This window comes from Gopherus flavomarginatus, chromosome 5 (assembly GCF_025201925.1).
Source record: "Gopherus flavomarginatus isolate rGopFla2 chromosome 5, rGopFla2.mat.asm, whole genome shotgun sequence".
NCBI lineage: Eukaryota > Metazoa > Chordata > Testudines > Testudinidae > Gopherus > Gopherus flavomarginatus.
The window spans coordinates 40210519-40236334 of record NC_066621.1 but is presented as its reverse complement, the minus strand read 5'-3'; the positions used below and the strand labels follow the sequence as shown (position 1 = coordinate 40236334).

The 25816-nt window shown below is 45.6% G+C and overlaps 1 protein-coding gene across 1 annotated transcript; it reads left to right on the top strand.

Moving 5' to 3' along the window:
- The first annotated feature begins 298 nt into the window (after positions 1-298).
- LOC127051106 (inner centromere protein-like) lies at positions 299-25470 on the top strand. The gene is made up of 17 exons (XM_050952995.1): positions 299-839; positions 1570-1683; positions 5312-6087; positions 7089-7140; positions 8080-8113; positions 9526-9643; positions 10584-10677; positions 11803-11941; positions 12017-12151; positions 15196-15305; positions 15645-15765; positions 18397-18492; positions 19282-19412; positions 19624-19711; positions 20032-20133; positions 24301-24460; positions 25113-25470. The coding sequence occupies exons 1-17, from the start codon at positions 646-648 to the stop codon at positions 25325-25327; spliced, it is 2679 nt and encodes an 892-aa protein (XP_050808952.1). The 5' UTR covers positions 299-645; the 3' UTR covers positions 25328-25470.
- The last annotated feature ends 346 nt before the right edge of the window (positions 25471-25816 follow it).

Here is a 25816-nt window from a genome sequence, read left to right as displayed (position 1 = left end):
CCCCCCAGTGTCTGAGGCGGTGGGTAGGGCAGGATGCAGGGCCAGCACTACTATTTAGGCAGCCTAGGCAATCGCCTAGGGCGCCAGGATTATTGGGGGGGGGGGGCGGGCGGCAGGCGACTCCAGTTGACCTGCCGCAGTGGTGCCTGCGGAGGGTCCGTTGTTCCGTGGCTCCGGTGGAGCTGCCGCAGTCATGCCTATGGACGGTCGGCTGGCTAGCTGGCTCCCGCGGCTCTGGGGGACTGCCCGCAGGCATGCCTGCGGTAGCTCCACCAGAGCCACAGACCAATGGACCCTCTGCAGGAATGACTGCGGCAGCTCCACCGGAGCCACAGGATCAGCGCGGGGGGCGGCGAAACGGCTGTGCGCCTAGGGCACGAGAAACCCTGGTGCTGGTCCTGGCAGGATGCCTGGGTCCTTTTTTTTTTTTTTTTTTTTTCTTTCTGAGCAGGGAGCTGGAGCTGCTGTGTCCTGCCCGGCACGTGAGGGCTGGGGAGCCTTGACAGCCTGGGCCTAGCCCAGCCCCAGGGCCTGGCAGGGGGGGTGGGTGCCCTGTGCCTCCAGTGTGGGCTGAGACAATGTCTCGTTGCCCCCATGTAGGGAGTAGCTGGGGGTAAGTGTGGGTGGCTGTGACATCACAGGTGAATGGTGCTGCAGGCAGGTGCTAATGAACACCTGTTTCCCCCCCCTCGTGTTTCAGGCAGAGCCATGGCTGAGGGTCCCACTCACCTGCTAGAGGTTTGCCGTCAGAAACTGGCCGAGTTCTTGTGCAATGTCGAGCACAAGCACTTGGCATGGCTACGGGAAATTGAGGAGGAGGCCATGAAGATGTTCGATAGGTAGGACCATCGGGGTGGCAGAAGGGCTCATTCACAGGCTGTTCTGTGTCTCTCAGCTGTCAGTACTATGGATCCTTCTGATGTGTGCAACAGTGCATCTCATGAGTCTTGAGCCCATCTGGGCAAATCCGCCCCTGTGAAAAGCAGTCTTTGCTTGACATTTTCCTCCTACTGTTTTATAGGATTAGCCAATGGGAACTTTTAACCATCGCAATGGAGAGTTCTTAGGGTCTGGTTTATAATACCAGTCTCGGTGGGATTTAAAACTAAAGGCCACTGGGGAGCCTGGCTTTTCCAGATGCTACTATAGTAAGCGGAGGCAAAAAGAAATGTTAGTGATTTACCTTATCTGTATGCTGGGCAGTTTGTTTTAGCCTGTAGTGTTCAGTATCTGTGGTCTTGCTAGAATGTCCCCAAGCTGGTGATGAGAAAGACTTCATAGAATCATAGAAGATTAGGGTTGGAAGAGACCTCAGGAGGTCATCTAGTCCAACCCCCTGCTCAAAGCAGGACCAACACCAACTGAATCATCCCTGCCAGGGCTTTGTCAAGCCAGGCCTTAAAAAACTCTAAGGATGGAGATTCCACCATCTCCCTAGGTATCTTGGCCTTTTGGCATCACTTGGCCTTGCCCCACTGTAATGAACAACGTGCTGCTGCTAAGGGTTGAACAGCATGGTGTTCAGGCAAGGAAATAAAGTCCTTCTCTTGTGTTCTGTTTTTTGAACAGCAACTTAAGTGCTGAACCTGAGCTGATGCCCAAAACACCATCACAGAAGAAATACCGTAGGAAGAAGCGCTCCTTATCTCTTAAGGACGAGAACAATGAACTGACCAGAAAAAGGTAGGTGGTTGCCTTGGATCTCCTGTGCCAACAGGCTACAGAACCAAACAAGCCAGAGGAAAAAGTAAACTACCCATTTCAAAACAAAACACCTGTATCAATAACTAAATACATGTGCTAACTTAAAAATTTATTAGTATGCTTACTATGACACTGCCAGGTCAGAGTTAGTTCAAAATCTCAGTTTTGTATAAACTTCTGGTTTACAGTAATGTAAGACAAATAGAAATCTTCCTAGGTCTTTTTATCCTAATGAATTCTTTTTAAAAATATATTATTTCAACCATTTGCAATCTAATCCTTTGTGCTAATGCATGATAACTTGAAAGTGAAATTTTTAGAAACTATAAATTAAAAATGAAACTGACTTTTCTATTTTAATTGCCCAACGTGAGAGAAATGCAAGAAATATTCGAAGGGCATGGATTTAAATTTAAAGTAGATTTTCAGGATCCACTTTTATAAGCTAAGCGTCTAACGTAGCTGATCATGTTTGGCTTTTTAAATATCATTTTTAATTAAGATGTGATTCCAAAAAAATATAGGAAGAAGGGTTTTATGCACCTGTCCTTCAAGATGAAAAGTAGTTCCTAAGAAGAAAACTGTGGAGAAAGCTAACATCTCTTCACTCCTAAATATTGTTAAACCTAGGGTACACTACCAACTTAACTCTCAATTTCTATTAGTCTTCTTTAACTAAGGCTTTCACAGTTTCTTTACTTTGTGTATTTGACAGCCTTTGTGTATAGTCGGTTTCACTATTATCCTTGTATAATTTGTAAGTTTCTGCTGTTGATTGCTCTGTGGAGGGGAAAAACCCCCACACACAACAGAGGGAAGAAACTCTTGAAAATAGGAAGACAGATGTTAGGGGGCTTATTCCTTCACCCTCTTATTTCCCTGGTCCTTCTCGCATGAACAGAGAGCAACAATACCCGAAGTCCAAAGGTGCAAACAATTCGATGTTTATTGGGGTGAACTTCCAGCAAGCACAATTCCAGTTTTCTTCCTTAGTGTCCCCCTTCCCAGCTCTGACACCACAGATCTTTGCCTGTGTCCCTGTTCCTGTTTCCATCCCCTGTTCCCATTTCCGCCTTTAGCAAAACATGATCCCAATTCCCCCATCCCCAGTCCCTGTTCCCATTTCCCCCGCCCCTTACTTCCTGATTGACTGTAGATTATATAGTCAAACCTGAGTTTTGCTTAGCTATTCCTTAACCAATCATTTTCCTGAAATTTAACTAACCAATCCTAACATACTGTAACATAGTTATTTAACCAATTATATTCCACCACCTTCGTTGGTTTACACCCAACAAAATTAATTATACAGCAGACAGAAACAATCAAAGAACCAGACAGAGACCATGCAAATAAACATACAAAACACTACAGAAGTGAGTATTTTACAACTACATCTATACAGACATAAGGGTTCTCCAACTGTGTCTATTGATAAGTGAGTTTTTGCCAGACAGGATGTGATCAAACTAAGTTTCCTTTTACATCTTCTAGGCTCTTCCCTTTCTCTGGAGGTGATAGGAATACAATCCTGTCCTGATATTCCTAATATCCCAATAGCACCTTATTTCAATGTGACTAGTTTGGAATGCGAGGCTATGACCATACGCTTCCCAGCTTATGGCTGCCTACCTACGTCTTAGCTGAAGGCCTTAGCCTGTCACAGTTAAGAGAAGGCCATTACACAGACAGTGATCTGATTCTTCCTTTTATACCTCTATAACTAGCCAAGTGATAAGAATACACCTAAATTCTTAAAGTATAGGCCTTTGCAGACAGGCCTGAATATCTTTATCCTAACAACAGAGTCAGGAAGTCTTAGTACCTCAAATATTTGTCTCATCCTCTTTGTGGCCCAACAACCATTTTCAACTTGCTTTCTGATGCAAAAACTAAATATGAGAGTTGTAAGTAGGATGTTTGCTGTCTCCCTGCTCCTGCCTTGCTGTGCCCTCTAAATTATTTTATTGACTCTTTTCTCTATCACTCCTTAGACCTGGAACCTCTCCTATACCTTGTTTGCAAAGTACCCATCATTTCCGTTCAGATCTATCCTTCCAATCCACTTCTATAAAGCTCACAAAGTTAAATTCATCTAGGAAAGGTGTGCTGTCTGATACCTGATATTTGAGGAGCATGTGTTTTTAATGATCTGTATACAATAGGAAAAAACTGCCTACTCCTGACAAGCTGTCCGCACTGTATGCAGCTGAATTGCTGCAAGCATAAGATACCTTGTGCTCAGTATTGTTTCAGTAACCACAGTTAAACCCATGGGGGAAGGAAGGGAGGAGAAATTTGAACTAAAAATGAGGCAGAAACTAGGTGGTTAAGAATGGACATGTTCTCCTCCCTCCCCAGAGCCTAGAGCAGGGAGGAATTGTAAATGTCTAGATAGAAACTAGCTGCTTAATTACATTGTTAGCCCCCTCCCACCCTCCAAAAAAGAATGGTGTCTTGAAGAAATTCACACCTCCCTATGCTTAGTCACCTAGGCCAAGATTTTCAAAACTGATGTGATATTTTTTTGGTGCACATCTTGAGATCCCTTAAAGGGTTTTCTTTCTCAGAAGTGTTGTAAACCCACCTTCTCAAAATTAGGCTTCTGTCTAACAGGTGACAAATTGGGCATTCCAGAAACACACTCTCCCACTTAAAGAAATCTCAAGGTACATGAGGAAGTTACCCCTGAACTCTGAGTCTTTCCATTTAGAAAAAGATCTGATTACATGATGCTAGGGATTTTTGTTTCTCTCAAGTTACACAAGGACACTTGGGTGTGGAATCAAGATCTCATTTAAGAGGTTCACTTGATCTCACTGCTTGCTCTGTACATTGAGTCAGTTGTGATTAATTTAAGCCATGATGCTGGAGACACATCCTAATCTCACAGATCTCATTCTTCAGGAAAAGCTTTTTTGATGATTCAGGTAAAAAATCTTTAGGCAACTTCATCCTATTTGTACTTATTCCTCCCCCATACACAGCATTGCCACTTCAGATACTGCTACATCATTTTATGTTCCCCTTTCCTGTCCAAGCTCTACATATTTAATTCTTTGGAGTCTATCCACTTTGCTCCTTTCTAGCAAGCCGCCCCATGTTTCATGGTATCCCCAACTGGGACTCTTGTATATCAAGATCCTATCTGCATGGTAGTATTCCTAGTAAAGAGTGAGAGAATGATCCAGGAAAAAATAATGAGGTTTTAAATGGGATGATAGTTTCAATTGCTGGAGGTTTTTGGTATACAATATCTTTCTAAACACTTTGATAGTAATAATATCTAGCTCTTATCATAAGTAGATCTTAAAGTGCTTTATAAAGGTGATAAGTATCACCATACCCATTTTACAGATGGGCGGGTGGGAACTGAGCCAAAGGAAGGCCTTGCCAGTGTTGCCCAGCAGGCAGAGCAGGGAATAGAACCCAGATCTGAGTCCTGGTCCAGTGTTTTATTAACTTAATCTCATTAAAAATAGTTGTATCTGGACAATAAGCATAGCTGCATGTAAAAGTTATGTCTGCAGTCAGTGATGTCAATTTTAGGTTCTGAAATGGCCACAGAGAAAAATCCTGCCTCATTTGACTTAGTCTTTGTTTTAAGGTTATCGAGAAGGAGAAGCAGCCTCAAACCAGCATCCTCTAAGCAAGTTTCCCAAAGGCACCGAAGCAAAGAGGGACTGGAAAAACCCAGTGATGTTCAAAAGGAAGTCAATGCTTCTTTTTCAACAGCAAGATTCCACTCGAAGGTTGAAGCTGAGTTTTCTCCTCCATCGGAGGCAGTGGCTAAGACACCAACTATCTTGTTAGTAGAAGGGCAGGTTCCCTTGACGGAAATCGGTGTTGACAACCAGAGTGGTGCTGACTTGTATTTGAAGAGGAATAGGCCTGAAATAATAGACCAGACCTTGGAGATCATCTCCCTGAGTATTGATGACCAAGCTCCCAAGAAGCCTAAGGTTACTGAACTTCAACCTATGTCTGCAGCCTCGGCACAGGTGATCCCTGACACTCCTGAGGCAAAGGAGACAGGAGAAGACCGGGATGCTGCCAACTTTAGAATAGCAAATACATCCACGCCAAAAGCTGCTGTAAATGGGGAGCCTGGAGCTGAGAGTGATGTTTCTGCTCAGGGGCCAGAAAAGGAGCTTTTCCAGGACTTAAAGGACAGCACAGGGACCTCAACAGGGTCCAAATCGAGCCATCCGTCTGCACGCAGAAGCCAGAGGGGTAAGTCCCATAAGCACCGCAGGACCTCGCTAGCAGAGAAGTATTCTCTGGCCAGCAAAAGAGAGAGCATGATCCGGAAATCTATCAGCAGGGCTATCTCTAAGAAGAAGGCAGCTCGGGAGTCCTCTTCAGCCTCCAGCCACGTGAGCTGTAAGTTTGTGAAGTCTGAAAAGCAATTCAATGTGTCCTTTTATTCAAAGCCTCTCTGCTCTGTCTGTCCTTCAGTGTGCTGTTTGACTTAGAGGGGCTCGGAGCCACCTGCAATGCTGCTTGTGGAGGGGTATTACAACTGAAATTTTTAAATCTCACCTTACAGTGTCTTAAAGCTTCATGACACACCAGTTCTCTTGTGTCTCCAGCTCAAACTCCTGCACAGTCTCTGGGCTCTGACAGTGTCTGCTGATATTCCTTAAACTCTCTTGCTTGTAGAAGCAAAGTGGCTTCCAGCTGGGTCAGTTAAGTGCTAAAGCAGGTGGATTTTAGGCAAACAAATTATTATTATGGCACGCTGTCGTCATACAGTAATAGTGAAAACTGTAATTTAAAAAAAAGGAAACCTAACCTATGCTTGAAACACCGTGGAAATCCAATTGAAGTCAAAACCGTGTGTAAAGTGATGGGCAAGAGAAACACCAGTCTTGAAACTTCAGGTAGTAGTTGCTGAGTCCTAACCTACTCAAGTTACTTGTTAATGCTGCAGAATATTGAATCTGCCCCCACAGAATAAGTACACAGTTACCAAAAATACAAAACACGCTTACTTTCATCCCTAATGAGGATTTAAACCCCTCTTCTAACTGAAATACTCCACAGCTTCAACTATGGAATTACTAGTGACCTCTCCATAATACAGATCTGAGTTCGTCTTTCTGTATTTCCAGAGTTACTCCAGCTGATGTGGAAGGAAGCTTGGGAGGTACTGAAATGGTTTTTGGGCCATTATGGTGCTTAAGTTCATTGCACTGTGTAGCAATTTCTAGCTGTAGAAAGTCAAGCAAGAGTGCTTTGAGCTTATATGGAAATCTATGGGTGGGAATGCAATGTGTCCCTTGGAGAGAGGGGTTGTATTGCACAGGAATAGCGGCTTATAAGATGCATCCGATTAAGACCACCAAGCTAGCTAGTGTCTTGCTTTATCCTTTTCCTTCCAGGCCACAGCTCCCTGGAGGTATTTATGGATGAAGATGCAAGCAGCAATGTCAGGTGAGGCTGCTCTGTCGAATAGGCAGAAACTATGGAAAATCTTGCAGAAAACTCTACAGGTCGTTCCTGTGCCCAGTCACTAAACTAATACTTTGTGCTGTAACCTTCACCTGTGATTGGGGTTGGTAGTTAAACTCCTCATGCTACGTAGTTATGGCCCTTCCTCAGACCCTGACCATCTTGCAAGCCTCTCCGACAGCAAGGCTGGTATGATCTCTGTTCTTCCTCTCAGATATCTGTACAGTGCTGATGCGTTGTTTTCAGCTTGTGCAGAATATGTCAGTGCACTGCAAGATATTGGCCAGCTTGACTAAGAAACTGTTTCCTTAGGCTCTGTCTGTGAATATTTCCTGTTTGCTGTGTCCCATGTATCTTACTAACTTTCTGAACCCTGTGAACTAATGTCCCTTTCCACCCTCATCACCAGATTGGAGAGGTGTGCAGTTTGTGGTCTCCAAGACTTGCAGGGTAGGGCAGGTTCACCTGTCTGTGCCCCAGGGTTGTGGCTTATTCTACCTATTGACCTGAGCAATGCTAAGACCTTCTACAAGGGGCATAAACTCACTAGCATATATATCAGCAATTTACTGTGCCACCCCCATCTGGCCTGTTCAAACAGGGTTATGTCTGTGGGTCTCATGCTGAAGTAAATTCACTCTCTGCCTGAAGATTGTAGAGTTAGACTTCAGTGCATGAGTCTTGACTCCAGCATGTGCAAACAGTTCCTCCATTGAGCAGAATGAATATCTTGTCCCCACTACACTTAGATATAATTAATATACTGAAGTAGACTGTCAGATTGTGGTCTTGGTCACCTGTAACATGCTTTTCCAAGGTGCCTAGAAGCCTCTGACAGAAGCACCACAAGAATAAAACCCATAATTTCCTTACTTCCTCTGTGGGAGTAGATAACTTGTCAAAACACCTCTCTCTCTTCAGGCCTGAACTGGAACCAAATGCTGAATGTGACAAGGTAAGGCCCAGGTTGGGCTTTCCTAAGACAAATGTAGTACGTTAACTGTACTGCTTCTTAGCTGCTAGTCCCTGAGTCTAGAGCTCTCTGCTGAACTGATAGAATCACTGTCACTGAAACTGGAGAATGTGTCTGGGGGATTGTTCTGTCTCAGCTGTCTGAGAAGTCAAAATTTCTAAGGAAGTAAAGACCCCTCAACTTGGTTCTTGGTATATTATGTCACTAGACTATGAGACTTCAGAGACCTGGTTTCAAATACAAGACTTCCTGTATTATCTTGGGTGAGTCACTTAGGGACAGATTTTTAATGATATTTGTATTTAAAAATCTGGCCCTTACCCTCAATGTCTTGGTTTCCAATCTTCTGCTTTTATGTTGTATCCCTTTTGTTCACCCTTCTGTGTCTGTTTACAATGTCAGCTTCTTAAGGCACAGATTCTTACTGCTCTACTGTTTTGTACAGCGCCTAACACAACTGGGCCCCAGCCTCCATTGGAATCTCTAGGCCCTATCGTAGAACATGAGTAAAATTAAAGATTTGTATCAGAACATTTTATAATTTCACTTCCCAAGTCAGCATCATTTTACAACTTGCTTCCATTGAGCTTTGACGGACCTGTCTGAAGACCTGTGCACCCAGATTGTGTAGGCTTCTGGCTGAATCACTCGCTTTCCTCCCTTCTCACACGTCTATGCAAGAGAGCTGTGTGCATTGGGAGTTACAGTGCAGTGCTTGGTTTGTAAGGAGAAGAGGGGTGCTAATGCCTATGGAGTTTGTGCCTTTTCTAATCCTTCTGGTGCGGGGAGGTTGTTTCCCCCCCTAGTAGCTGGGAATTGCTTGCAGCCTCAATCTAGGGCTGTTTAAAAGTGATGCTTAACGGTGCTTGACCAAGATTTTCAAAAGTGACTAGTGATCTTGGATGCCTCAGTTGTGGGTGTCCAACTAGAAACTCTTGAAGGGATCTCCCCACCACCACCACCACCACCACCACCCCTTGAAATTGCTGAGCACAGACTGAAAATCAGATTTCTCTAGGAAGTTTGGGTGCCCAGCCTGAGACAACTTAGTCAGTCTAGAAAAATGTTAACCTTAAAGTCCCAGTGGAGGAAGGACAAATCTGACTCCTTGAGGGGTGGTGTCTGTAACACCCCCTCCCTGCTGTGCCTTTGCTCCATGAGCAGGCATCCTGTGTCCGTAGTAGGCAGAACATCACTTGGTGGGTCTGCCCTCTTGCCATTACAAACCAAAAAGAGTAGTTCCTGGCTTGTTTGCGGCAGGGCTGCAGTCAGTGCAGAGTGCATCCAGAGTCACTGGCTTTGCAGCCTTCCTTTCCCCCTTTCCCAGGACACAGAATGCTTGCTGAACCCCTGTTTCTGTGGAAGGTCTTGCTAAAGTCTGCCTCCTCCTACAGGCTCCAAAACACCTGCAGAAAACCTTCATTATTCCAAATGAAGGCAGTCCTGTTGCAGGACAGTCAGCTCAGACTGAACCACCGAATGGGGCAGAGCAGCAGGCAGGAAACTGTAAAGGTAAACATTGCTAAAACTCTGTTGATGAAGCGCAAGGAAGCATGGGACTATGGAGGTCCCTTGGGGGTTTATGAAAGATCTGATAGTCTGTCTTGCATCTTTGCCACCTACTGACCTAACTTACCCTGCAAGGGCTCTTTGCTGTCTCCAGAGCAGAGTAAGATTTGTCCTGTGTTAGATCTTTCAGCAGAGTTTTTCATAAATGTACAAGATCTAAATGAGAGAAATTGGACAGAGTCTGTACAAACCACTTCAGCCCCGCTCACCAGAGGTAAAAGTAACTTAAAGGACTTATTGGTACTCCAGAGTCCTTAGGAGCGGGAGGGACCTCAACTGGAAGAGGCCCTTCCAGTCGAGGTCCAGGGTGGGGAACTGTAGAGCTTCAGTTTGGTTCAGTGTCTAGTGTTCAAGAGCACAAGTAATTAGTGTTTGGACTAGTAACACTATCTTGAGATACATGAAACAAACTGAGGAGGAATAAGTGGAGATTGCAGGCCCTCCCATCTCCCTCTGCCTCAAAGTGAGGATCAGCTTTCACTGTAGAAAGTGTGTAATCCCATAAGAGGCATTGGTTGGAGGATCCTCTTAGAATGGACACTCCACCCCCACCCCAATAAGACAGAGTCCTCTTATGGACTAACGTGCTATCTATCTCATCAAGGGTCTCTACATAGAGGGGTGTGTGATCATACAAGGTGCATACTCTAATGCTATTCTTCGTGATGTTGGTTAATGCACAGATACAAAACTTGTGTTTAAAATAGCTAGTGTGCTCCTGTTTTCTCAGTATAAGGTTTCTGATTGGCACAACTCTTAGCAGTAATGTTCTGCAGTATTTTTATGAGGCTTGTCTTGGGAGCCATGAAGACAAGAACCTCTGACATTCGACCTCTGCTGTAGGAAGCCTTTCATGTGGAACTAACTGTAGCATTCTTCACAGAGAGCCATTTGAAAAAGAGGGGCACTTCTCAGAGCAGTGGGAGCAAGGAGCAGCCCCAGAATGCCAAGCCACTAGAACAGCCCTCGAGTATCCGGTATGTTCCTCTTTGGCCTCAGGCTGGAAGAGAGAAAAGAAATAGACTAGTGAGCTGGAATGAATAAGTTGTTATCTATCAAGCACCTTGGTTGAAAGCTTTGGTATGATTGATCAAAGGGGGTTTCAAATCCACATAATGTACCAACATTTTTTGATTATAGATTTTCATCAGTTTAATACAAAATAGGTCTCTTGAAAGGCAGCATGGCCTGGTGAATTAGGCACAGATGGACTAAACCCTAGATATAAATGTGCAAGTCACTTATGTCTGCTTTCCACCCTCTTCCCCCCAGGGATATAGTAAGGAATTGTGTTTGTAAATCTCTAAGTGCTGCTTGGAGGGGAGGAGTAGGGTGGCTAAGGATGGCTGCGCAGCAACTTCATAGAATAGTTTGAACAGATTGAACAGACTCTTATCTTAAGCATCTAAAATATCTAATGGCTTGGCTCTTTCCATCGCTTTTGCAGCTCCTGATTCTCCTATATACACAAGAGAATGGTAGTGAAAGATTCACCAAAGCCAATTTAAATGCAGTTGTTGCTCTCAGTTCTGTCCTTTTTCAACCTCTTGTCCCCCTGTTGAGGCTCTGTTTGATCTTGTGAAATCTACAGCATCTCCTATAGTTGGGGAAGAGTGGCAACAAATTCTGGCACTACAAATAAGCTAATGTACAAAAACTCTTCAAAGCAAACTAAACCTTTCACATGGTGTTGGGTATGGACAGTACACAACACGCTTTCAACTATGCCACGTGCCCTGCCCCACCTTGCGTTACTGATGCTGGCTGTGACAAACTGGCATCTATCGGAAACTCGCATCTATCACTTACTGAAGCTGGGGCTGGAGAATAACATTGTGGTTGCTTAGTAAGATAGGCTTTATCTCAACTATTATTGTTTTGTAAGTCTAGGAACCCTCCATCCTTCGCACCTCATCCCATCCCCTTTTTCTAGCATCTTCATGGCTGCGTGTTCTGAATATGTGGTGTGTTCACATAGGCATCACAGATCACTTGATGGTGCTGAGTAGGCAGGAAGGGTTGTATAAAACAAAGGCTGCAGTGGAGGCCAGGAGTGATGTTTCCTGTGCCGCTTCGATGTAACACACCCTTTACTCTTTCAGGAGACAGAGTTATAAGCAAGCAGTGGATGAGCTATGTAATGGGCAACAGCTAGAAGACTGTGACCGCTCTCCTTCATATGATAAGGCCACTTCTTCTCCTGTAAGCAAGACTCTAGCCTCACCCAGCCCAGCCAGCAAGGTGAGTAGATTCCATGGCCCCACATCACTCTGCCTATTCTGAATCCCCTTCTGATGCCCTCTGCTCTCCTCATAGGTCGTGCGTCCATTCAAACACTTTTTACAGACGGTGCAGAAGAACCAGCTGCTCGTGACCCCAGGGTCCACAGGGCACAATAGTGTCATGAAAAACCTTATCAAACGCAACACTCCTACCCGACCGGATTCCAAGGTAGAGACGATCTCTTTTCCTTTGAGGGTGAGAAGGGAAGAGCAAATGTATGGGGCAGGGTTGTCTGCTTTGAAATGCTCACTGCAAATCTGCATCACAAGCCGCTCAAGATTCCAAATGAGGAACGGTACCAAGGAGCAAACTTAAATCACAACTCTTCACATTCTGATATGCTGACTGAATGTCCGATCCAGCACCCAAACTCTCCTCTCAGTAGTCTTGGCAGAGAGGCTAAAAACTGAATGGGCTATGAAGATTACTTTCCCCTTTGATGTCTGGAGATGCTCCCTCCAGAGTGAGACATGCTGGTGTTATGGGAGAGCAAAGTCTTCTGTCCCCAGCAAGAGTGCAGCATAGGCTGTGTCAGGGTAAGGGGTGTATAGGAGTGCATTGCCACGCTGGTATCTTTCATCAGCATGAAATTGACTGCCTGTAGTCTAGCTTAATCCATTGAAAATCCTTTTGACAATCTCTTCCATGCCAAGTACTGGGTTTGGATAGTTTCCCCTGTAGCAGTTGTCTTTATGGTTGCCTGGTAGGTTTACTCCTGGGGGAATTCTGTGGCAAAAAATTACAAATTCTATGCACAATATTTCAAAATTCTGCACATTTTATTTGTCAACAACACTATATAATCATGCCAGTTTCAATTATTTTGGTAATTTATTTCAAAATTACCAGTCAGCAAGTATGTGTGTGTGTGTGTGTTACAGACGCACACATGCATGCATGCATACATACATTCCCCTAGGATAGGGTGACCAGATGTCCTGATTTTATTGGGACGGTCCTGATTTTTGGGTCTTTTTCTTATATAGGGGCTCCTATTACCTCCCCTCCTCCAGCCCCCATCCTGATTTTTCACATTTGCTGTCTGGGTCACCCTACCCCAGGAGTAGAGAGTTAAACCCCTACGACAACCCAGTTCCTGCTTCTCTGCCATCTCCCCCACAGAGCCCAGTTGGGGGTCAGACACTCACACTCACTCCCTACCCCCCCACCCCTGGAGCCCAGCCATGCCCCACCCCCTCCCCAGCCCACACACTCACAGACCCTGCCTTCCTAGAGCATAGGGATCCAGAGGGAGAAGCAGCCTGATGCTGGGTCCTGGGCTTGCACAGTTTCCTGTGCACCGCCACTACCTCCTTTCAGGGTCTGCTAGGAACTGCAGCTTCTGGGAACCCTCCAGATCACTCACTCAGCCACCCTCTGCCCTTGTCCTTTTGCGAGCTGGTCCAGCAGCCCCTAGTGGTGGCCCACATCTCTGCAGCTGATTTCAGGGAGCGGGAATTCTGCATGCCCAACAATTTCTGCAAAATTCTGCATTGCACAGTGGCACAGAATTCCCTGAGGAGTATAGGTTGGTCCTGGGGTAGTGGTGGCATCAACTGTTGCATTGAGGTGAGGGGAAGATCATGCAGGGAAACAACCGTTTGGATGTATGTTTGCATGTTTGAAAATGTGCATTTTTATAACCCCTTCATGGTATTAGGAGCACCTTAAAATCATAATGAATCTGGTCTTCCATTACCCATATCAGTTAGCTAGTATCAAAGTCTCAACACATATTGTGACCTTGAACATCAACTCCTTAAAGCTTTCCTATGCATGTAAAGAAATCTTGGCTTCTCTCACATTCAGCCCAAACTCATCATATTCTGGGATTGCCAAACTCTAGGATGGTCAGTGGACACTTCTGAGAATTTGAAATTGGGTCTTTGCTGCCCAACAGGCTGCTAGACAGTTGTAAGACAAGCAGCACATTGAGAACCAAAGCTGTTTGATCATCATAACTAACCACTGAGCAAGATGAGACTAGAGTCCAAAGGTTGTGGTTCTAGGGTTTACTTGACTAGTTCCAAAAGCAGTAATCCTTGTTTCTCCTCTTTTTTCTTTCTAAACAGGGGGATTTTGTTGTAAGTAACGACTCCTTAATCACAGGGTCTGTGGGCTCATATTGGGCACATTTATTACCTCTCTAATGGTCACTGGCAGCTCTTTACCCTCACCACTAACCTGCATGCAGACCTAATATTTCTTCTGAGTCTCATCTGAGAGCGAAATGATGATGTACTGGGCAGCATATGGAGAGTGTGTACACTAGGCAATGAGTAGAATTGTTCAGAGTGGCCCAAAGGGGATCATAGAATCATAGATTATTAGGGTTGGAAGGGACCTCAGAAGATCATTTAGTCCAACCCCCTGCTCAAAGCAGGACCAATCCCCAACTAAATCCCCAAATGGCCCCCTCAAGGATTGAACACTTAACCCTGGGTTTAGCAGGTCAATGCTCAAACCACTGAGCTATCCCTCCCCCGCAAACTAACATCCAACAGTACCTGGATAAAACTTAGCCATAACAAATACAAACTGAGAATCTCTGATGAAGGGGATTGCTGTTGGACATCTCATGGTGTATAAAATGCTCTCCAAGGGAAACAGTGGAAGTGATACTATTTATGTCACTCAAACTAGGCTGGCCAGGGCCCTGGAGAATATACTGTAGGGAATAATCATTCTTTGGCCACTGGGAATGAACTAGATGACTTAAAAGGCCTCACATTCTATCTTCTAGACTAAAAACCACGTGTCTATAAAGGACGTAAAGAGGTCCCCTTCAGGGCTCTGAAAAGAATGGAGGAATTTTCATGTTTGTAGCACTGACACTGGCTAGTGCGGTTAGGTGGTTTGTGGTGAATATAGCAACACAGTCACTGATGGTGTCTTTGCCTGAATGTGTCATCTGCAGTAACTGTTTCTGCTTGGATGTTGGGCCTGAGGTGTCTTATAGGAACTGCCCCACTCACCCTCCGAGCTACTTTTCTTCTTCAGGAAATGGAGTTGTTGAACTAGCACTGCTGCAAAAACAGCACTGTCTCTTTCCTAACACATGTGCTTATTCCAGAGGGAGTGTGAATGTGTCTCTGACTGAAGCTGCAGTTCCTAGGTGTGTTGTCTCTGGCTTCCTGTGCCCAAATAACCTGGGGCAAAAACAAGATTATACCTAGCAGCTTGGTATAATCTGAGCTTCCTGCCCACCCCAGGAAAAGGAGCGGCAGCGGCTGGAGAGCCTGAGGAAGAAGCAGGAGGCCGAGCAACTAAGAAAACAGAAAGTGGAGGAGGAAAAGAGACGGCGCCTCGAGGAGATGAAATTGTGAGTGGCTGCCCCTCCAGCTGCTCCTTTTCTGGCTCAGTTCTGAAGCACTTCAAGGTCTTGTCTACACTGGTGACTTGCCCTGATTACCGCCATTGGTAGCTAGCTACAGCTACGTTAGTGCAAACAGCTAGTGTCGGTGGTGTACAGCTGCGGCTGGTGCCAGTGGAGCTTACCCCAGTTTGAAGCAAGGGTAGGCTGAGCCAATGCAAGGCTCTTACACTCTGCAATGGGGGGTTGCACCAGTGCACTAGCTGCTCCAGTGCTGGGGCCTTGATAGCTGTAACCAGGGCAAATCCCCAGTACGGCCAAAGCTAACTGTCCCCACTCGTTCCCCAGGAAGCGTGAAGAACGTCTGAGGAAGGCACTCCAGGCTCGTGAACGAGTGGAGCAGATGGAAGAGGAGAAGAAGAAGCGGATGGAGCAGAAATTCTCTCAAAGTGAGGAGAAGACTGAGAAGGTAAGAGGACCAACCTGGAAACAGAGCCCCTAGGGACAGCTGGGTTTTCTCACGGCAATGGGCTGTGAACCTAGTAGGGGTAGCAATGGATTGCCTCACTGCATGATAAACATGTCGGCAGTTACTAAAATCCTTGATGCTAGTGACACTGACCACGGGCCATGAGTGGGTAATGAGGCCACTTGGTATTTGAGCAAAAAGAGTCACTTCAGGGCCTATTCGTAGTCCTCTGTTCAACAGAGAAAGACTCTGCTCTGTCAAGTCCATGCAATAGTGTTTACTCCTATCGTGGATTTCAGTCTCTATGGTACTCTAAGCTCTTTGAGGACTAGTAGTGGTGTCTTATGTTCTCCTGATCAAAGTCTTATCAGGAAGGCCTGTGCCCTGCAACCAGACTACAAGTGTTGAGTGGGGTGCTCAGGTTTGGGTTGGCTCAGTTCTCATCCTCCTGCCTGTGCGGTCAGCCCAGCACCAGTTGTGTGCCCCAGCTGCCACCACTTCACTGTGCTGTGTGCGCACTGCGGAGTGACATGCCCTGCAGCTCCTTGGCACACTCACTCCACAGCACACAGTATGCAGCTATGGGTGTACTTGGTCACCACAGTGCTGATCCTGCTGAGTCAGGTAGTAACTCAGACGTAGGTTAGGGGTTTGTTACAGGAGTGGGTGGGTGAGATTCTGTGGCCTGCATTGTGCAGGAGGTCAGACTAGATGATCATAATGGTCCCTTCTGACCTTAAGTCTATGAGTCTATGAGGTTCATGGGAAGGGTTGCACTTAAGTCAGAGAACAACTCGACTCTCTCAGACTTGGATCAGGTGAGCTTGGTTCCAGTCCTGGTCGGTCCTAAAATTAGGTCCAAACAGATCTGTACTTGGAGCAGGGAGGTCACTCTGTTCACACTGCACTAAAGCATGTGGGCTACTCCTGTAATCCACCTTCAGTGCAAAGGCCAATGCCCCTGCACCTAGATGAAATAGTTCCTAGTAGAAGAACTGCTTTCTTTGATTCCAGCCTGCTGACAACCACGCACAGCTCTGCTGAAAGGTGCATGTGTGACAGATGTCTCTATTTATACCACTTCTGTGAGGCACACTGTTGCAGGCTGTTCATATGACAGAGACCAGGGAGAATATGCAGAATACTCCAGAGTTGAATGTTGCTTGCTTCCAGGGTATTGCTGCTGTTCTTACACTTCATCAGTAGGTGCTGCCGAGTTAGAGATGTGCTATGTGTGGTCTACCTGGTGTCCTAGGACACTGGTTTTCAAACCGTGGGTCACGACCCAGAACTGGGTCGCAGAATGGAAGGGACTTGGTCACGGCAGCTTTGGTCATTAAAAGTCCCATCGGCGGTGCTGCCTGGCTAAGGCAGGCTAGTCCCTACCTGTTCCGACACTGTGGAAGTGGCAGCAGCAGGTCTGGCTCCTAGGCAGGGGCAGGCCACGGGGCTCTGCGTGCTGCCCCCAACCTGAGCACTGGCTCTGCACTCCCATTGGTCAGTTCCAGGCTTGTGCACCTCTGCTTAGGACCTGGACCTGCTGCTGGCCACTTCCAGGGCACAGTGTGGTCTGCGGTGCCAGGACAGGCAGGAAGCTGACCGGGAGCCGCCTGAGGTAAGCCTGCGCCCCAATCCCGTGCCCCAGCCCTGAGTGCCCCCGCCCCCCCCACACTCCAGCCCAGAGCCCCTTCCCACACCCTGAACCCCTCATTCCTGGCCCCACCCTGCAGCCCTCACCCCCACATCCCAGCCCTGAGCCCCTCCCATACCCCAAAACCCCCTTATCCCCAGCTTCGTTGAGTCACAGGCATCAACAATTTTCTTCAACTGGGTCGCCAGAAAAAAAGTTTGAAAACTACTGTTCTAGGGGCAATCCAAGAGCCTGGGGATCCAGCTTGGTTGGTCTGGATAAGCTCTGGGAGAAAGTTGTCATTCACTGAACCCCTTTGCTTCCTCCTTCCAAATGAGGACAAAAACTCAACAAGCTACAGAGCTTGTTCCCATTCTGGGTGATGGGGCATAAAGCAGGTCTTTTCAGGATCCATCCTTCAAGGTTACGGGGAAAGACTAAAGAACTATATCTTTCCCCTGCACTGACAGCCAGAACCACATACAGTCCAACCACGTGTTCCTCTCCACATGTTCTTGATTATTGCTAGGCCACTCAGCTAAAGTGAAGGAATCTTGCATTTGTGGTTTTACCTCCATGTCCCCTGTTCATTTTGCACATCAGTTTGCCTGCTAGAAAACTGTACCTCAAGCAAAAAGGAAGCCTGCTAGCTCTCCCTTGTTCTGATGAAAGGTCACGTAGCAGTATGGCATTCTATAATTTGGATTCTGTGTAACTCTGTTTCATGTACTCTTTCCAGTCATTCCTGGTGATGGTCTTCTCATCCTGTGAACTCTGAGGCTGAACTCGCTGCACTGGGTGCCATCTGCCTTTAAAATATGTACACGCTTCACTGGGGCTTTGGACTTTCACTCCACTCCAGACATCTTCCCCCATGGGATGTGATGAGCCCCATACTCCTGAAGAGCTCCTGACTCTTCTTTCTATGGTAGATAAACATGTCAAGACTGGCCTGTGTGAGGCTGGGCAGGGTCCAGACCTGATGTGTGTGATTCTCTCAGGTGCGAGAAGAGAAGGTGGTAGAAGAAAAGATGAAGAAAAAATTAGTTAAGAAGACTGGGGATGTGGAGACCCGAAAACAGAAAGTGCTGCAGATGGTAAGAGCAAGATTAGGTCCCATCTGTAAGGAGAAGAGTTTGCATTGGAAAAAACAGAATGATGGGAAATCTGCACAGTGTGCTTCATATGGGGAAGAGAGCAGAACAATAACCAGTAAATAGCTGTGGGAGAACAGGCCAGTGAGTATGTCAGAATAGATTTATCTCCACACTCACATACAGAGAGAGAGACGCGTGCACACACAGACTCTCTCTCTCCCCCACCTCCCCAATTTCCTACTGCTTTTGTGACCTGAAGTGCCTTCTTTACTTCCCAGTGAGGGTGGGGTACGGTCACTTTCCAAGTATGTTCTAATGCAGCTCACCATTATGAGTTGCATAGCACCATAAATGTGCATGGTGTTTTTTACTGACTTCTCCTTCATAGACACTTTTTTCCATAGGGCTGAAATTTTCAGACGTAGGTATTAGTTTCCAAACACTCAGCCCTCCATTTCCTCTAAGGGACTAGGAAAGCTCAGGTGCATAATTCCATCCCAGACTTCCTAGCAATTCCATGACTAAATGAATTCTGGAGATGGGTAACTTTGTGCTTTCCCCTAGACACAGGTGCAATAGGTGCTGGGGGCGGTGATGTCCCTCTTTCTATAGCAGCAAATGTGGCAGGCAGGAAGAGGGGCTGCACAACTAAGGTCCAAGACACTAATGGTGGTGATGAGGATGGGTCAGAGTAGGTTATGGTTTAAGGCTAGGAAAGGGCACTTGACCCATAATTCACCCACCCTCCCCATTTAGCATAGAAGAAGTGGACTTGCTTTGCCTTCCCAGGAGGAGGATGAACACAAGCAGCAGGAGCTACTGCAGAAGAGGAGAGAGGATGAACAGCATGACAAAGAGAGGAAGATTGTGGAGCTGAAGAAACTGGCAGAGCAGCAACAGGTGGAACAGGCAAAGGAGAGGTGAGAGCTGGCCTGTTTCCACACTCCTGAGAAGAGGGAAGGGGGCAGAGTGACAAGAATGGCAAAGCAGATCTTGTCAGTACTAGGAGAAGGGTGTGAGCGATGGGCTATAGTGGAGGGTTCAGGATGCAAAAGTTAGGTATCGGAGCATCCTGGATGGGAAGTGACCTGGGTCCTTTGTGACTCACTTGGTTATGCTTTGATTTACCAGGAGTCACAAACAGCAAGAGAAGGGGAAGGCCCTTCACCTGCAGATGGAGCTTGCAGTGGTTACAGAGGAGGAGGAAAACCAAAAGAAGGTGGGGAGTTGAGACTGTGTTGTGCAGTGGACTTTATTCTATTTATGTCTCTGGCCTTGAGCATGCCTTTAGCTTTACCAGCTGCATTCTCCTAGTGAAGGGTAGCAGTGAGGCCTATAATCTCCAAGTGAGCAAGAGGCTGTGTTGGAGTCTGACAAAGAATTGCTGCTGTTCCTCCGTTGTGGAGAGAGTGTCTGGGTAGTGTCCCATCCTGCTGAGGGAGGGGATGAATGGGAGACTAGGGTCTCTCATATAGGACAAGTCAGATTGAATAGAAGTGAAAACAGGGTGATCTGTTCATAACTTGGACTTGTTAACAGGAGGAACAGAGTCCAGAAGAGCAGGAACGGCGGGAAAATAAAACCAAGCCACTTGAATCTGTTGCTATTGTTCCCAGTAAATGGCTGAATATAACAGTGGAGGTGAGTGAGCCAAGAGCCTGAGCAAAGACAGGGGTTCCAGTATCTACTGGGCTCTAATTTCCTGGGTCCATGGAGGCCTTTCCTCTTTGTTTGGGTCATTCTCCTTCAAAGAGGGCGGGGATCTCTCTTATCTGAGCAGCCATAAGAAACTTGGCTCAACACAGAAACAGTGGAGAGAATTCCTTTGTTTGGAATTTAAAACAAGTGATAGGAAATGGCCACATGATGGCACTGGATCCTGAGGAATCCTGGGAGTTGGTGCTGCATTGTAGCCTCTCACTAGTCCCCCCAGGTAGCTGAGAAACTTCCACGTGTCTGCAGTTGCTTTAAACTCTAAGTACCACCCATTGGAGTTGAAACACCACTGTGTTTCTAGCTTAGATGTGTTTGGTGAATCAAACTGAAAAGCTAGACTTAAGGCATCATGGGATCAGCTTTGCTTTTTCAAGCAGCCAGCTACTGCCTCTTCAGTAACTTCTGGTTGTCTGACGCCTGATACCATCTGAAACTTGACTTGTCTTGTATTCTGTGACTGTATTTTATAGTTCACTGGAAAAATAAGGGACTCTTTATTGGGTTCACATAGGAAATGTCCTTGCAGCAGGTGGTCGGTCTCATTTTGACACACTGCCTCTGCTCAGCCATGCTGGAACAAAGCCCTTATTTTCTGCTCTCAGCAGTGAAATTGGCCTAAGTGACCGTCTCATGGGTTCTTACGCTTATTTCTAAAAATGACTAGGTGTTGCACTTACCTGTAGTCAGGAGCTGAATGTTAAAAACTTCATGTTGTCTTATGGCTTGTATTATGGCTAGGAATTCCTGTCATAGTCCCACAGTATTAGGCTCTATACAAACAAGTAACACTGTGACGGGTTAGATCACAGAACCCGCTTTGGGAGCTGCCACCTGATGGGCTGAGACTACCTCTGATCCTGTCTTCCCTGCCAGCTCAGGACTCCAGCATCCTGTCTTGCAGAGCCAGATACTCCCATCTGCTCCAACAAAGACCCAGGGTCTGAATTACTTGCCCCAAAGCTGCAGGTTTACCTGAAAACAGCTAACAGAAGTGTGCTTGTCTTTAACACTCAGATGCCCAACTCCCAATGGGTCTAAATCCAAATAAATCGTTTTACCCTGTATAAGTCTTATGCAGGATAAACTCACAAATCGTTCACCCTCTATAACACTGATAGAGAGAGATGCACAGTTGTTTGCTCCCCCAGGTATTAATACATACTCTGAGTTAATTAATAAATACTACTTTCTCTATTTAATAAAATCACTTTTTACTTAAGTGGTTCCAAGTAGTAACAGACAGAACAAAGTACGTCACCAAGCAAAATAAAATAAAACACAAATTTTATGTCTAATCAAACTGAATACAGATAATCTCACCCTTGGAGATGCTTCAGTAAGTTTTTTCTCAGACTGGACACCTTCCAGGCCTGAGCACAATTCTTTCCCCTAGTATAGCTCTTGTTCCAGCTTAGGTGGTAGCTAGGAGATTCTTCATGATGGCTCCTCTCTTCTTTGTTCCACCCACCTTATATATAAAATCTTATGCATAAGGCGGGAATCCTTTGTCCCTCTGGGTTCCCACCCCCTCCTCCTAGATGGAAAAACACCAGATTAAAGATGGATTCCAGTTCATGTGACCTGATCACATGTCACTGTAAAACCCCAAACCTTCATTCCTCCCAGCCTGACTCACAAGAAGGCCTGCCCACAAACAGCCATTCAGTCAATTGCTCTGGTTAATGAGTCATCAAAATTCCAGACCACCATTAATGGCCCACACTTTGCATAATTACACTAGGCCCTCAGAGTTATATTTCATATTTCTAGTTTCAGATACAAGACTGTTACCTTTATACAAATAGGATGATCACACTCAGTAGATTATAAGCTTTGTAGTGATACCTTACAAGAGACCTTTTGTATGAAGCCTATTCCAGTTACATTATATTCATTTATTAGCATATTTTTATAAAATCATATAGACTGCAATGTCACAATCACTCCCTGCTCCAGAGAGATTACAGTTCAAGGGTCAGATTGGACGTGACAAGTGGACAAATGGAGAGGGTGAGGGGAATGAAGTTACACAGTGAACAGAGATTATCAGAAAAATGCAAGTCTCTTCTTGGCACTTGCCTCTCCCGTGCCAAATGGAAACAATTTGTAGGCATCACAGCAGAGTGAGACCTTAAGAAGGGATTCAAAGGTCGATAAGTGGGTGGCTCTTCAAATGTTGACTTTTGTCCCCTATGCGTAGTATCTGACAACTAATGCAAGACACTTACCTTCTCTTTGTGTGGGGAAGATGTGTAAATGAGTCAGCGACTCCTTCCTTTGGTTTGAAAAAGGTCCGACTCCTGAAGCACTTTGTGGTTGTACGAAGCCCCTTAGGTGTGTGTGCTTTTCAGGAGATTTTGATGCTGTAGAACAGAAGCGCTAAGCAGGCTGCGATAAGTAGCTTCCTTGCCTCTGCTGCTGTAAGGAGGGAGTGAGATGGAAGGAACAGGACCTGTTCCTTCCATCTTCCCACCTCCTACCCTAAGAACTATCAAACAGCGAGTGGTGCTCAGTCCTGTACAGTGTACTGCATAGACAAGCATCAGTGAGTTTACAATCAGGGTAATTGTTGTTGCTACTTTTAGTTGTACTTTCCAGCCATATTATTCCTGTTGCATGAAAGATGGCACTGCTGAATACCAATAGGGTGAAAAAACAGGGCAACTTGCTGCTTTTCCAAGAATGATATTCTTGATGTTGATCTTTTGATTGTATACAGCTTATTTTTTTTTAAAAATGTTTATCAGCAACACATGGCTTTAGATGAGTCTCTGCACTTAGCTTGATATTTTTTTTCAGGTTAATTATAGAATAGCAAATATCTGACATCAAATGTGACTCAGATAAACTGAGTAAACCGTGTTGTATACAGCGGTCCTGTAGCTGAAAATGTTACACTTCAGCACAGCCTGGTGGCTTACTATGTGAGAGATCCATGTTCAAGTCTTAATTCCTCCCTTCACAAACCCTCTCATTGGCATGAATTGGAAGCACAGCCAAAGCAGCCTGCTCAGCCACAGCTTGCTCAGTCCCTACAGGGTGGGTGGGTGTGCATGCGTGGTGGGGAGAGAATGTGCTCTTTTTTTTTACCATACAAGGATCTGCACTGGCGTATGGAGTGACTTTCTGTGCTGTAACATGCAGTTTAAGACTAGAGCTAAGCTTGTAAGCCTTTTCTGGGTGGCTACAGAGGCTGCCCTCTGCAGTTACAGGGAAGCTGCATTTTCTGTAGGTCATTGCCCTATAGCAATGGTATTTACATCTCAGAAACGCTCTGCTGTGTGTGGTTATTATAGGACAATGCCCTGCAGTATTGCTTTTGGAGCATGTGGATGCCAGTCTAGGGCCATGGCTGCACTGGTGCTTTACAGCACTGCAACTTTCGCGCTCAGGGGTATGAAAAAAACATCCCTCTGAGCGAGTGTAGCCATACCCTCAGTTAAGTTTTTATTTATTTATTTTTTGTAAATGAGCTTTGACAAGAATCTAAGGAAGCCGCTTAGGCTCAATTGAAAAATCTCAGCCCAAATTATTTAACCAGTATATTTCTTCTGACTTATCATGTGACTATTGTTGCCTTCCCATAAATGGACAGGCGTGATCTCTGGATCTGATGTTTTGGAGTGGGATTGAAGATCAGGTGTAAACGTGACATTGACTGCCAGAGTCACACCATTGCCACTTCCTGTCTTCCAGGGCTCATCTTTGTTCCCTCCAGGGCAGAGTATCTGTTTCATTCTCCTGCCCATGGAGACTCATGGCAGAACAGTAATGTGTGATTCAAACCTAGTGTTGTTTGGATAGCAGCAATGCTGTATATATTAATAAACTTGTTGGTGCTGACACTTGCTGTCCTACCACTTGCTTTTGGCACCAGTGATTCTTGGAGTACACAGTGTAAATCTCCTTCTCCTAGAACCTGGAATATTTCTATCAGAAATAACTAATAGACTAATCAAAATCAACAGTGGGTTCTTCCCAGAAACTCAAGCTGTCTCATCAGCAACGCTACGTAGAAGTATCATTATAAGGTAATTGGGTTGTTTGGGTTTTTTTTAAGGCTATATATCTAACTTTTCTATATGGTTACAGAAATCTCCTGTCACTGACTCTTATCAAGGGCCCCCTTTAGGCTCAAAAGAACCCAGATTCCCCAAGGTAAATCCAAATAACTATGGGCTGGATCTGAACAGTGATGACTCCACAGATGATGAAAGCCAGCCTCGCAAGCCCATCCCTGTCTGGGCCTCTGGTAAGTGCAGATCTTGTTATTATACTCACTGAAACTTCATCTATGAGAATTTGGAAGACCCTAGATTTCTCAGGGAGTCTTAGAAGTGGAGGAAGCCACAGTTTAGGCTAGAAGTGCATGAGACTTCAGCTTACTGTAGTGCCATATGGTATTAGCTTTGAGTGGTAATCTGAGCAGGAGCTGCATTCCTGCAGGCACTCTTGTTTGAATGTTAATTCGGAATCCCTTGTGCCCATCCCTAGAACTGAAGCACTTTTGCAGTGCCTGAAAACAGAAGGCTAGGGACTTCATCAGTGCCTTTCTTTCAGTAATGGGTTTTCTACAGTACTTGGGATACCTGGAATGTGAAAGATGCCTTGGAAACCAATTATATTCTTTGCATGAGGGGGAATGTAAGATTCTATATGAAGCCAGGAAAACCCTACCTTGATCCAGTACTGAGAATTCAGTATCTGCTATGTCCACCCCAAATCTCTTCCAGGACTGGCTCTGTGGGGCCCTTCTGCAGGGCGAGAGAGCCTGGAGGGTTGCTTTTAGATCTTGGCTTTCATGCACTGATTCGCAGTAATCATGGTACCAAGGGACTGAGGTTTAACAGGAGCCATGAGATGCTACTTAGATTGCTTGTGTAACATGGTGGTTATTTTCCCAGGGGCTCGGCTTAATCAAGCTGTTACATATCAATATTACAACCCTCCAAATATTGAGATGCTCTTTGGGCTGATCATAAGCCCTAAACTCGAGGACATTTTCTACAAGAACAAGCCGCGATATTTCAAACGCACCAGCTCTGCTGTCTGGCACTCACCACCCCTTCCCGGTACCAAATCTACACTGGGCCTGCCTTACAACCTGAAAAAGTACTGAGGAAGGAGAATGTCCCTCTTCTGTCCACCTGCCATTTCAACGTTGTCCTGGTTTTTGTGTAAAGAAAAAAAATCTTTTTTAAGATCTGTTTTTTTAATATTTGCAAAGAATAAAAGCTTTAATAAAAGTTCATGTTAAAATAATCAGGGCCACTTTCTTTCCTGTCTGGAGTGGGTTTTTGTTGGCACTTCACGTTTTGCTGGGAGAAAGAGCAGAGGCTTACTAAACTACAGCACTGCTTCCTCAGTGTCACTTTACTTCTGTGCCCGCTCCCTTATGTGTACTCATGCTGTTGTGTGGTACTTCAGAATCCCTATCTGATTGTATGTCTCTGGATGGCAGTGCAGATGTTCTGAATGGACAACTGACAGCATTATATAGCTTATCTTCTTGGGGTAAGCGAAATGCCCAAATAAAAGAGCTGCATGGAAGATTATATCTCAGATGAGTAGGACTTGCTGTCTTCAGGGCCTGAGCTCTTCACTTGCT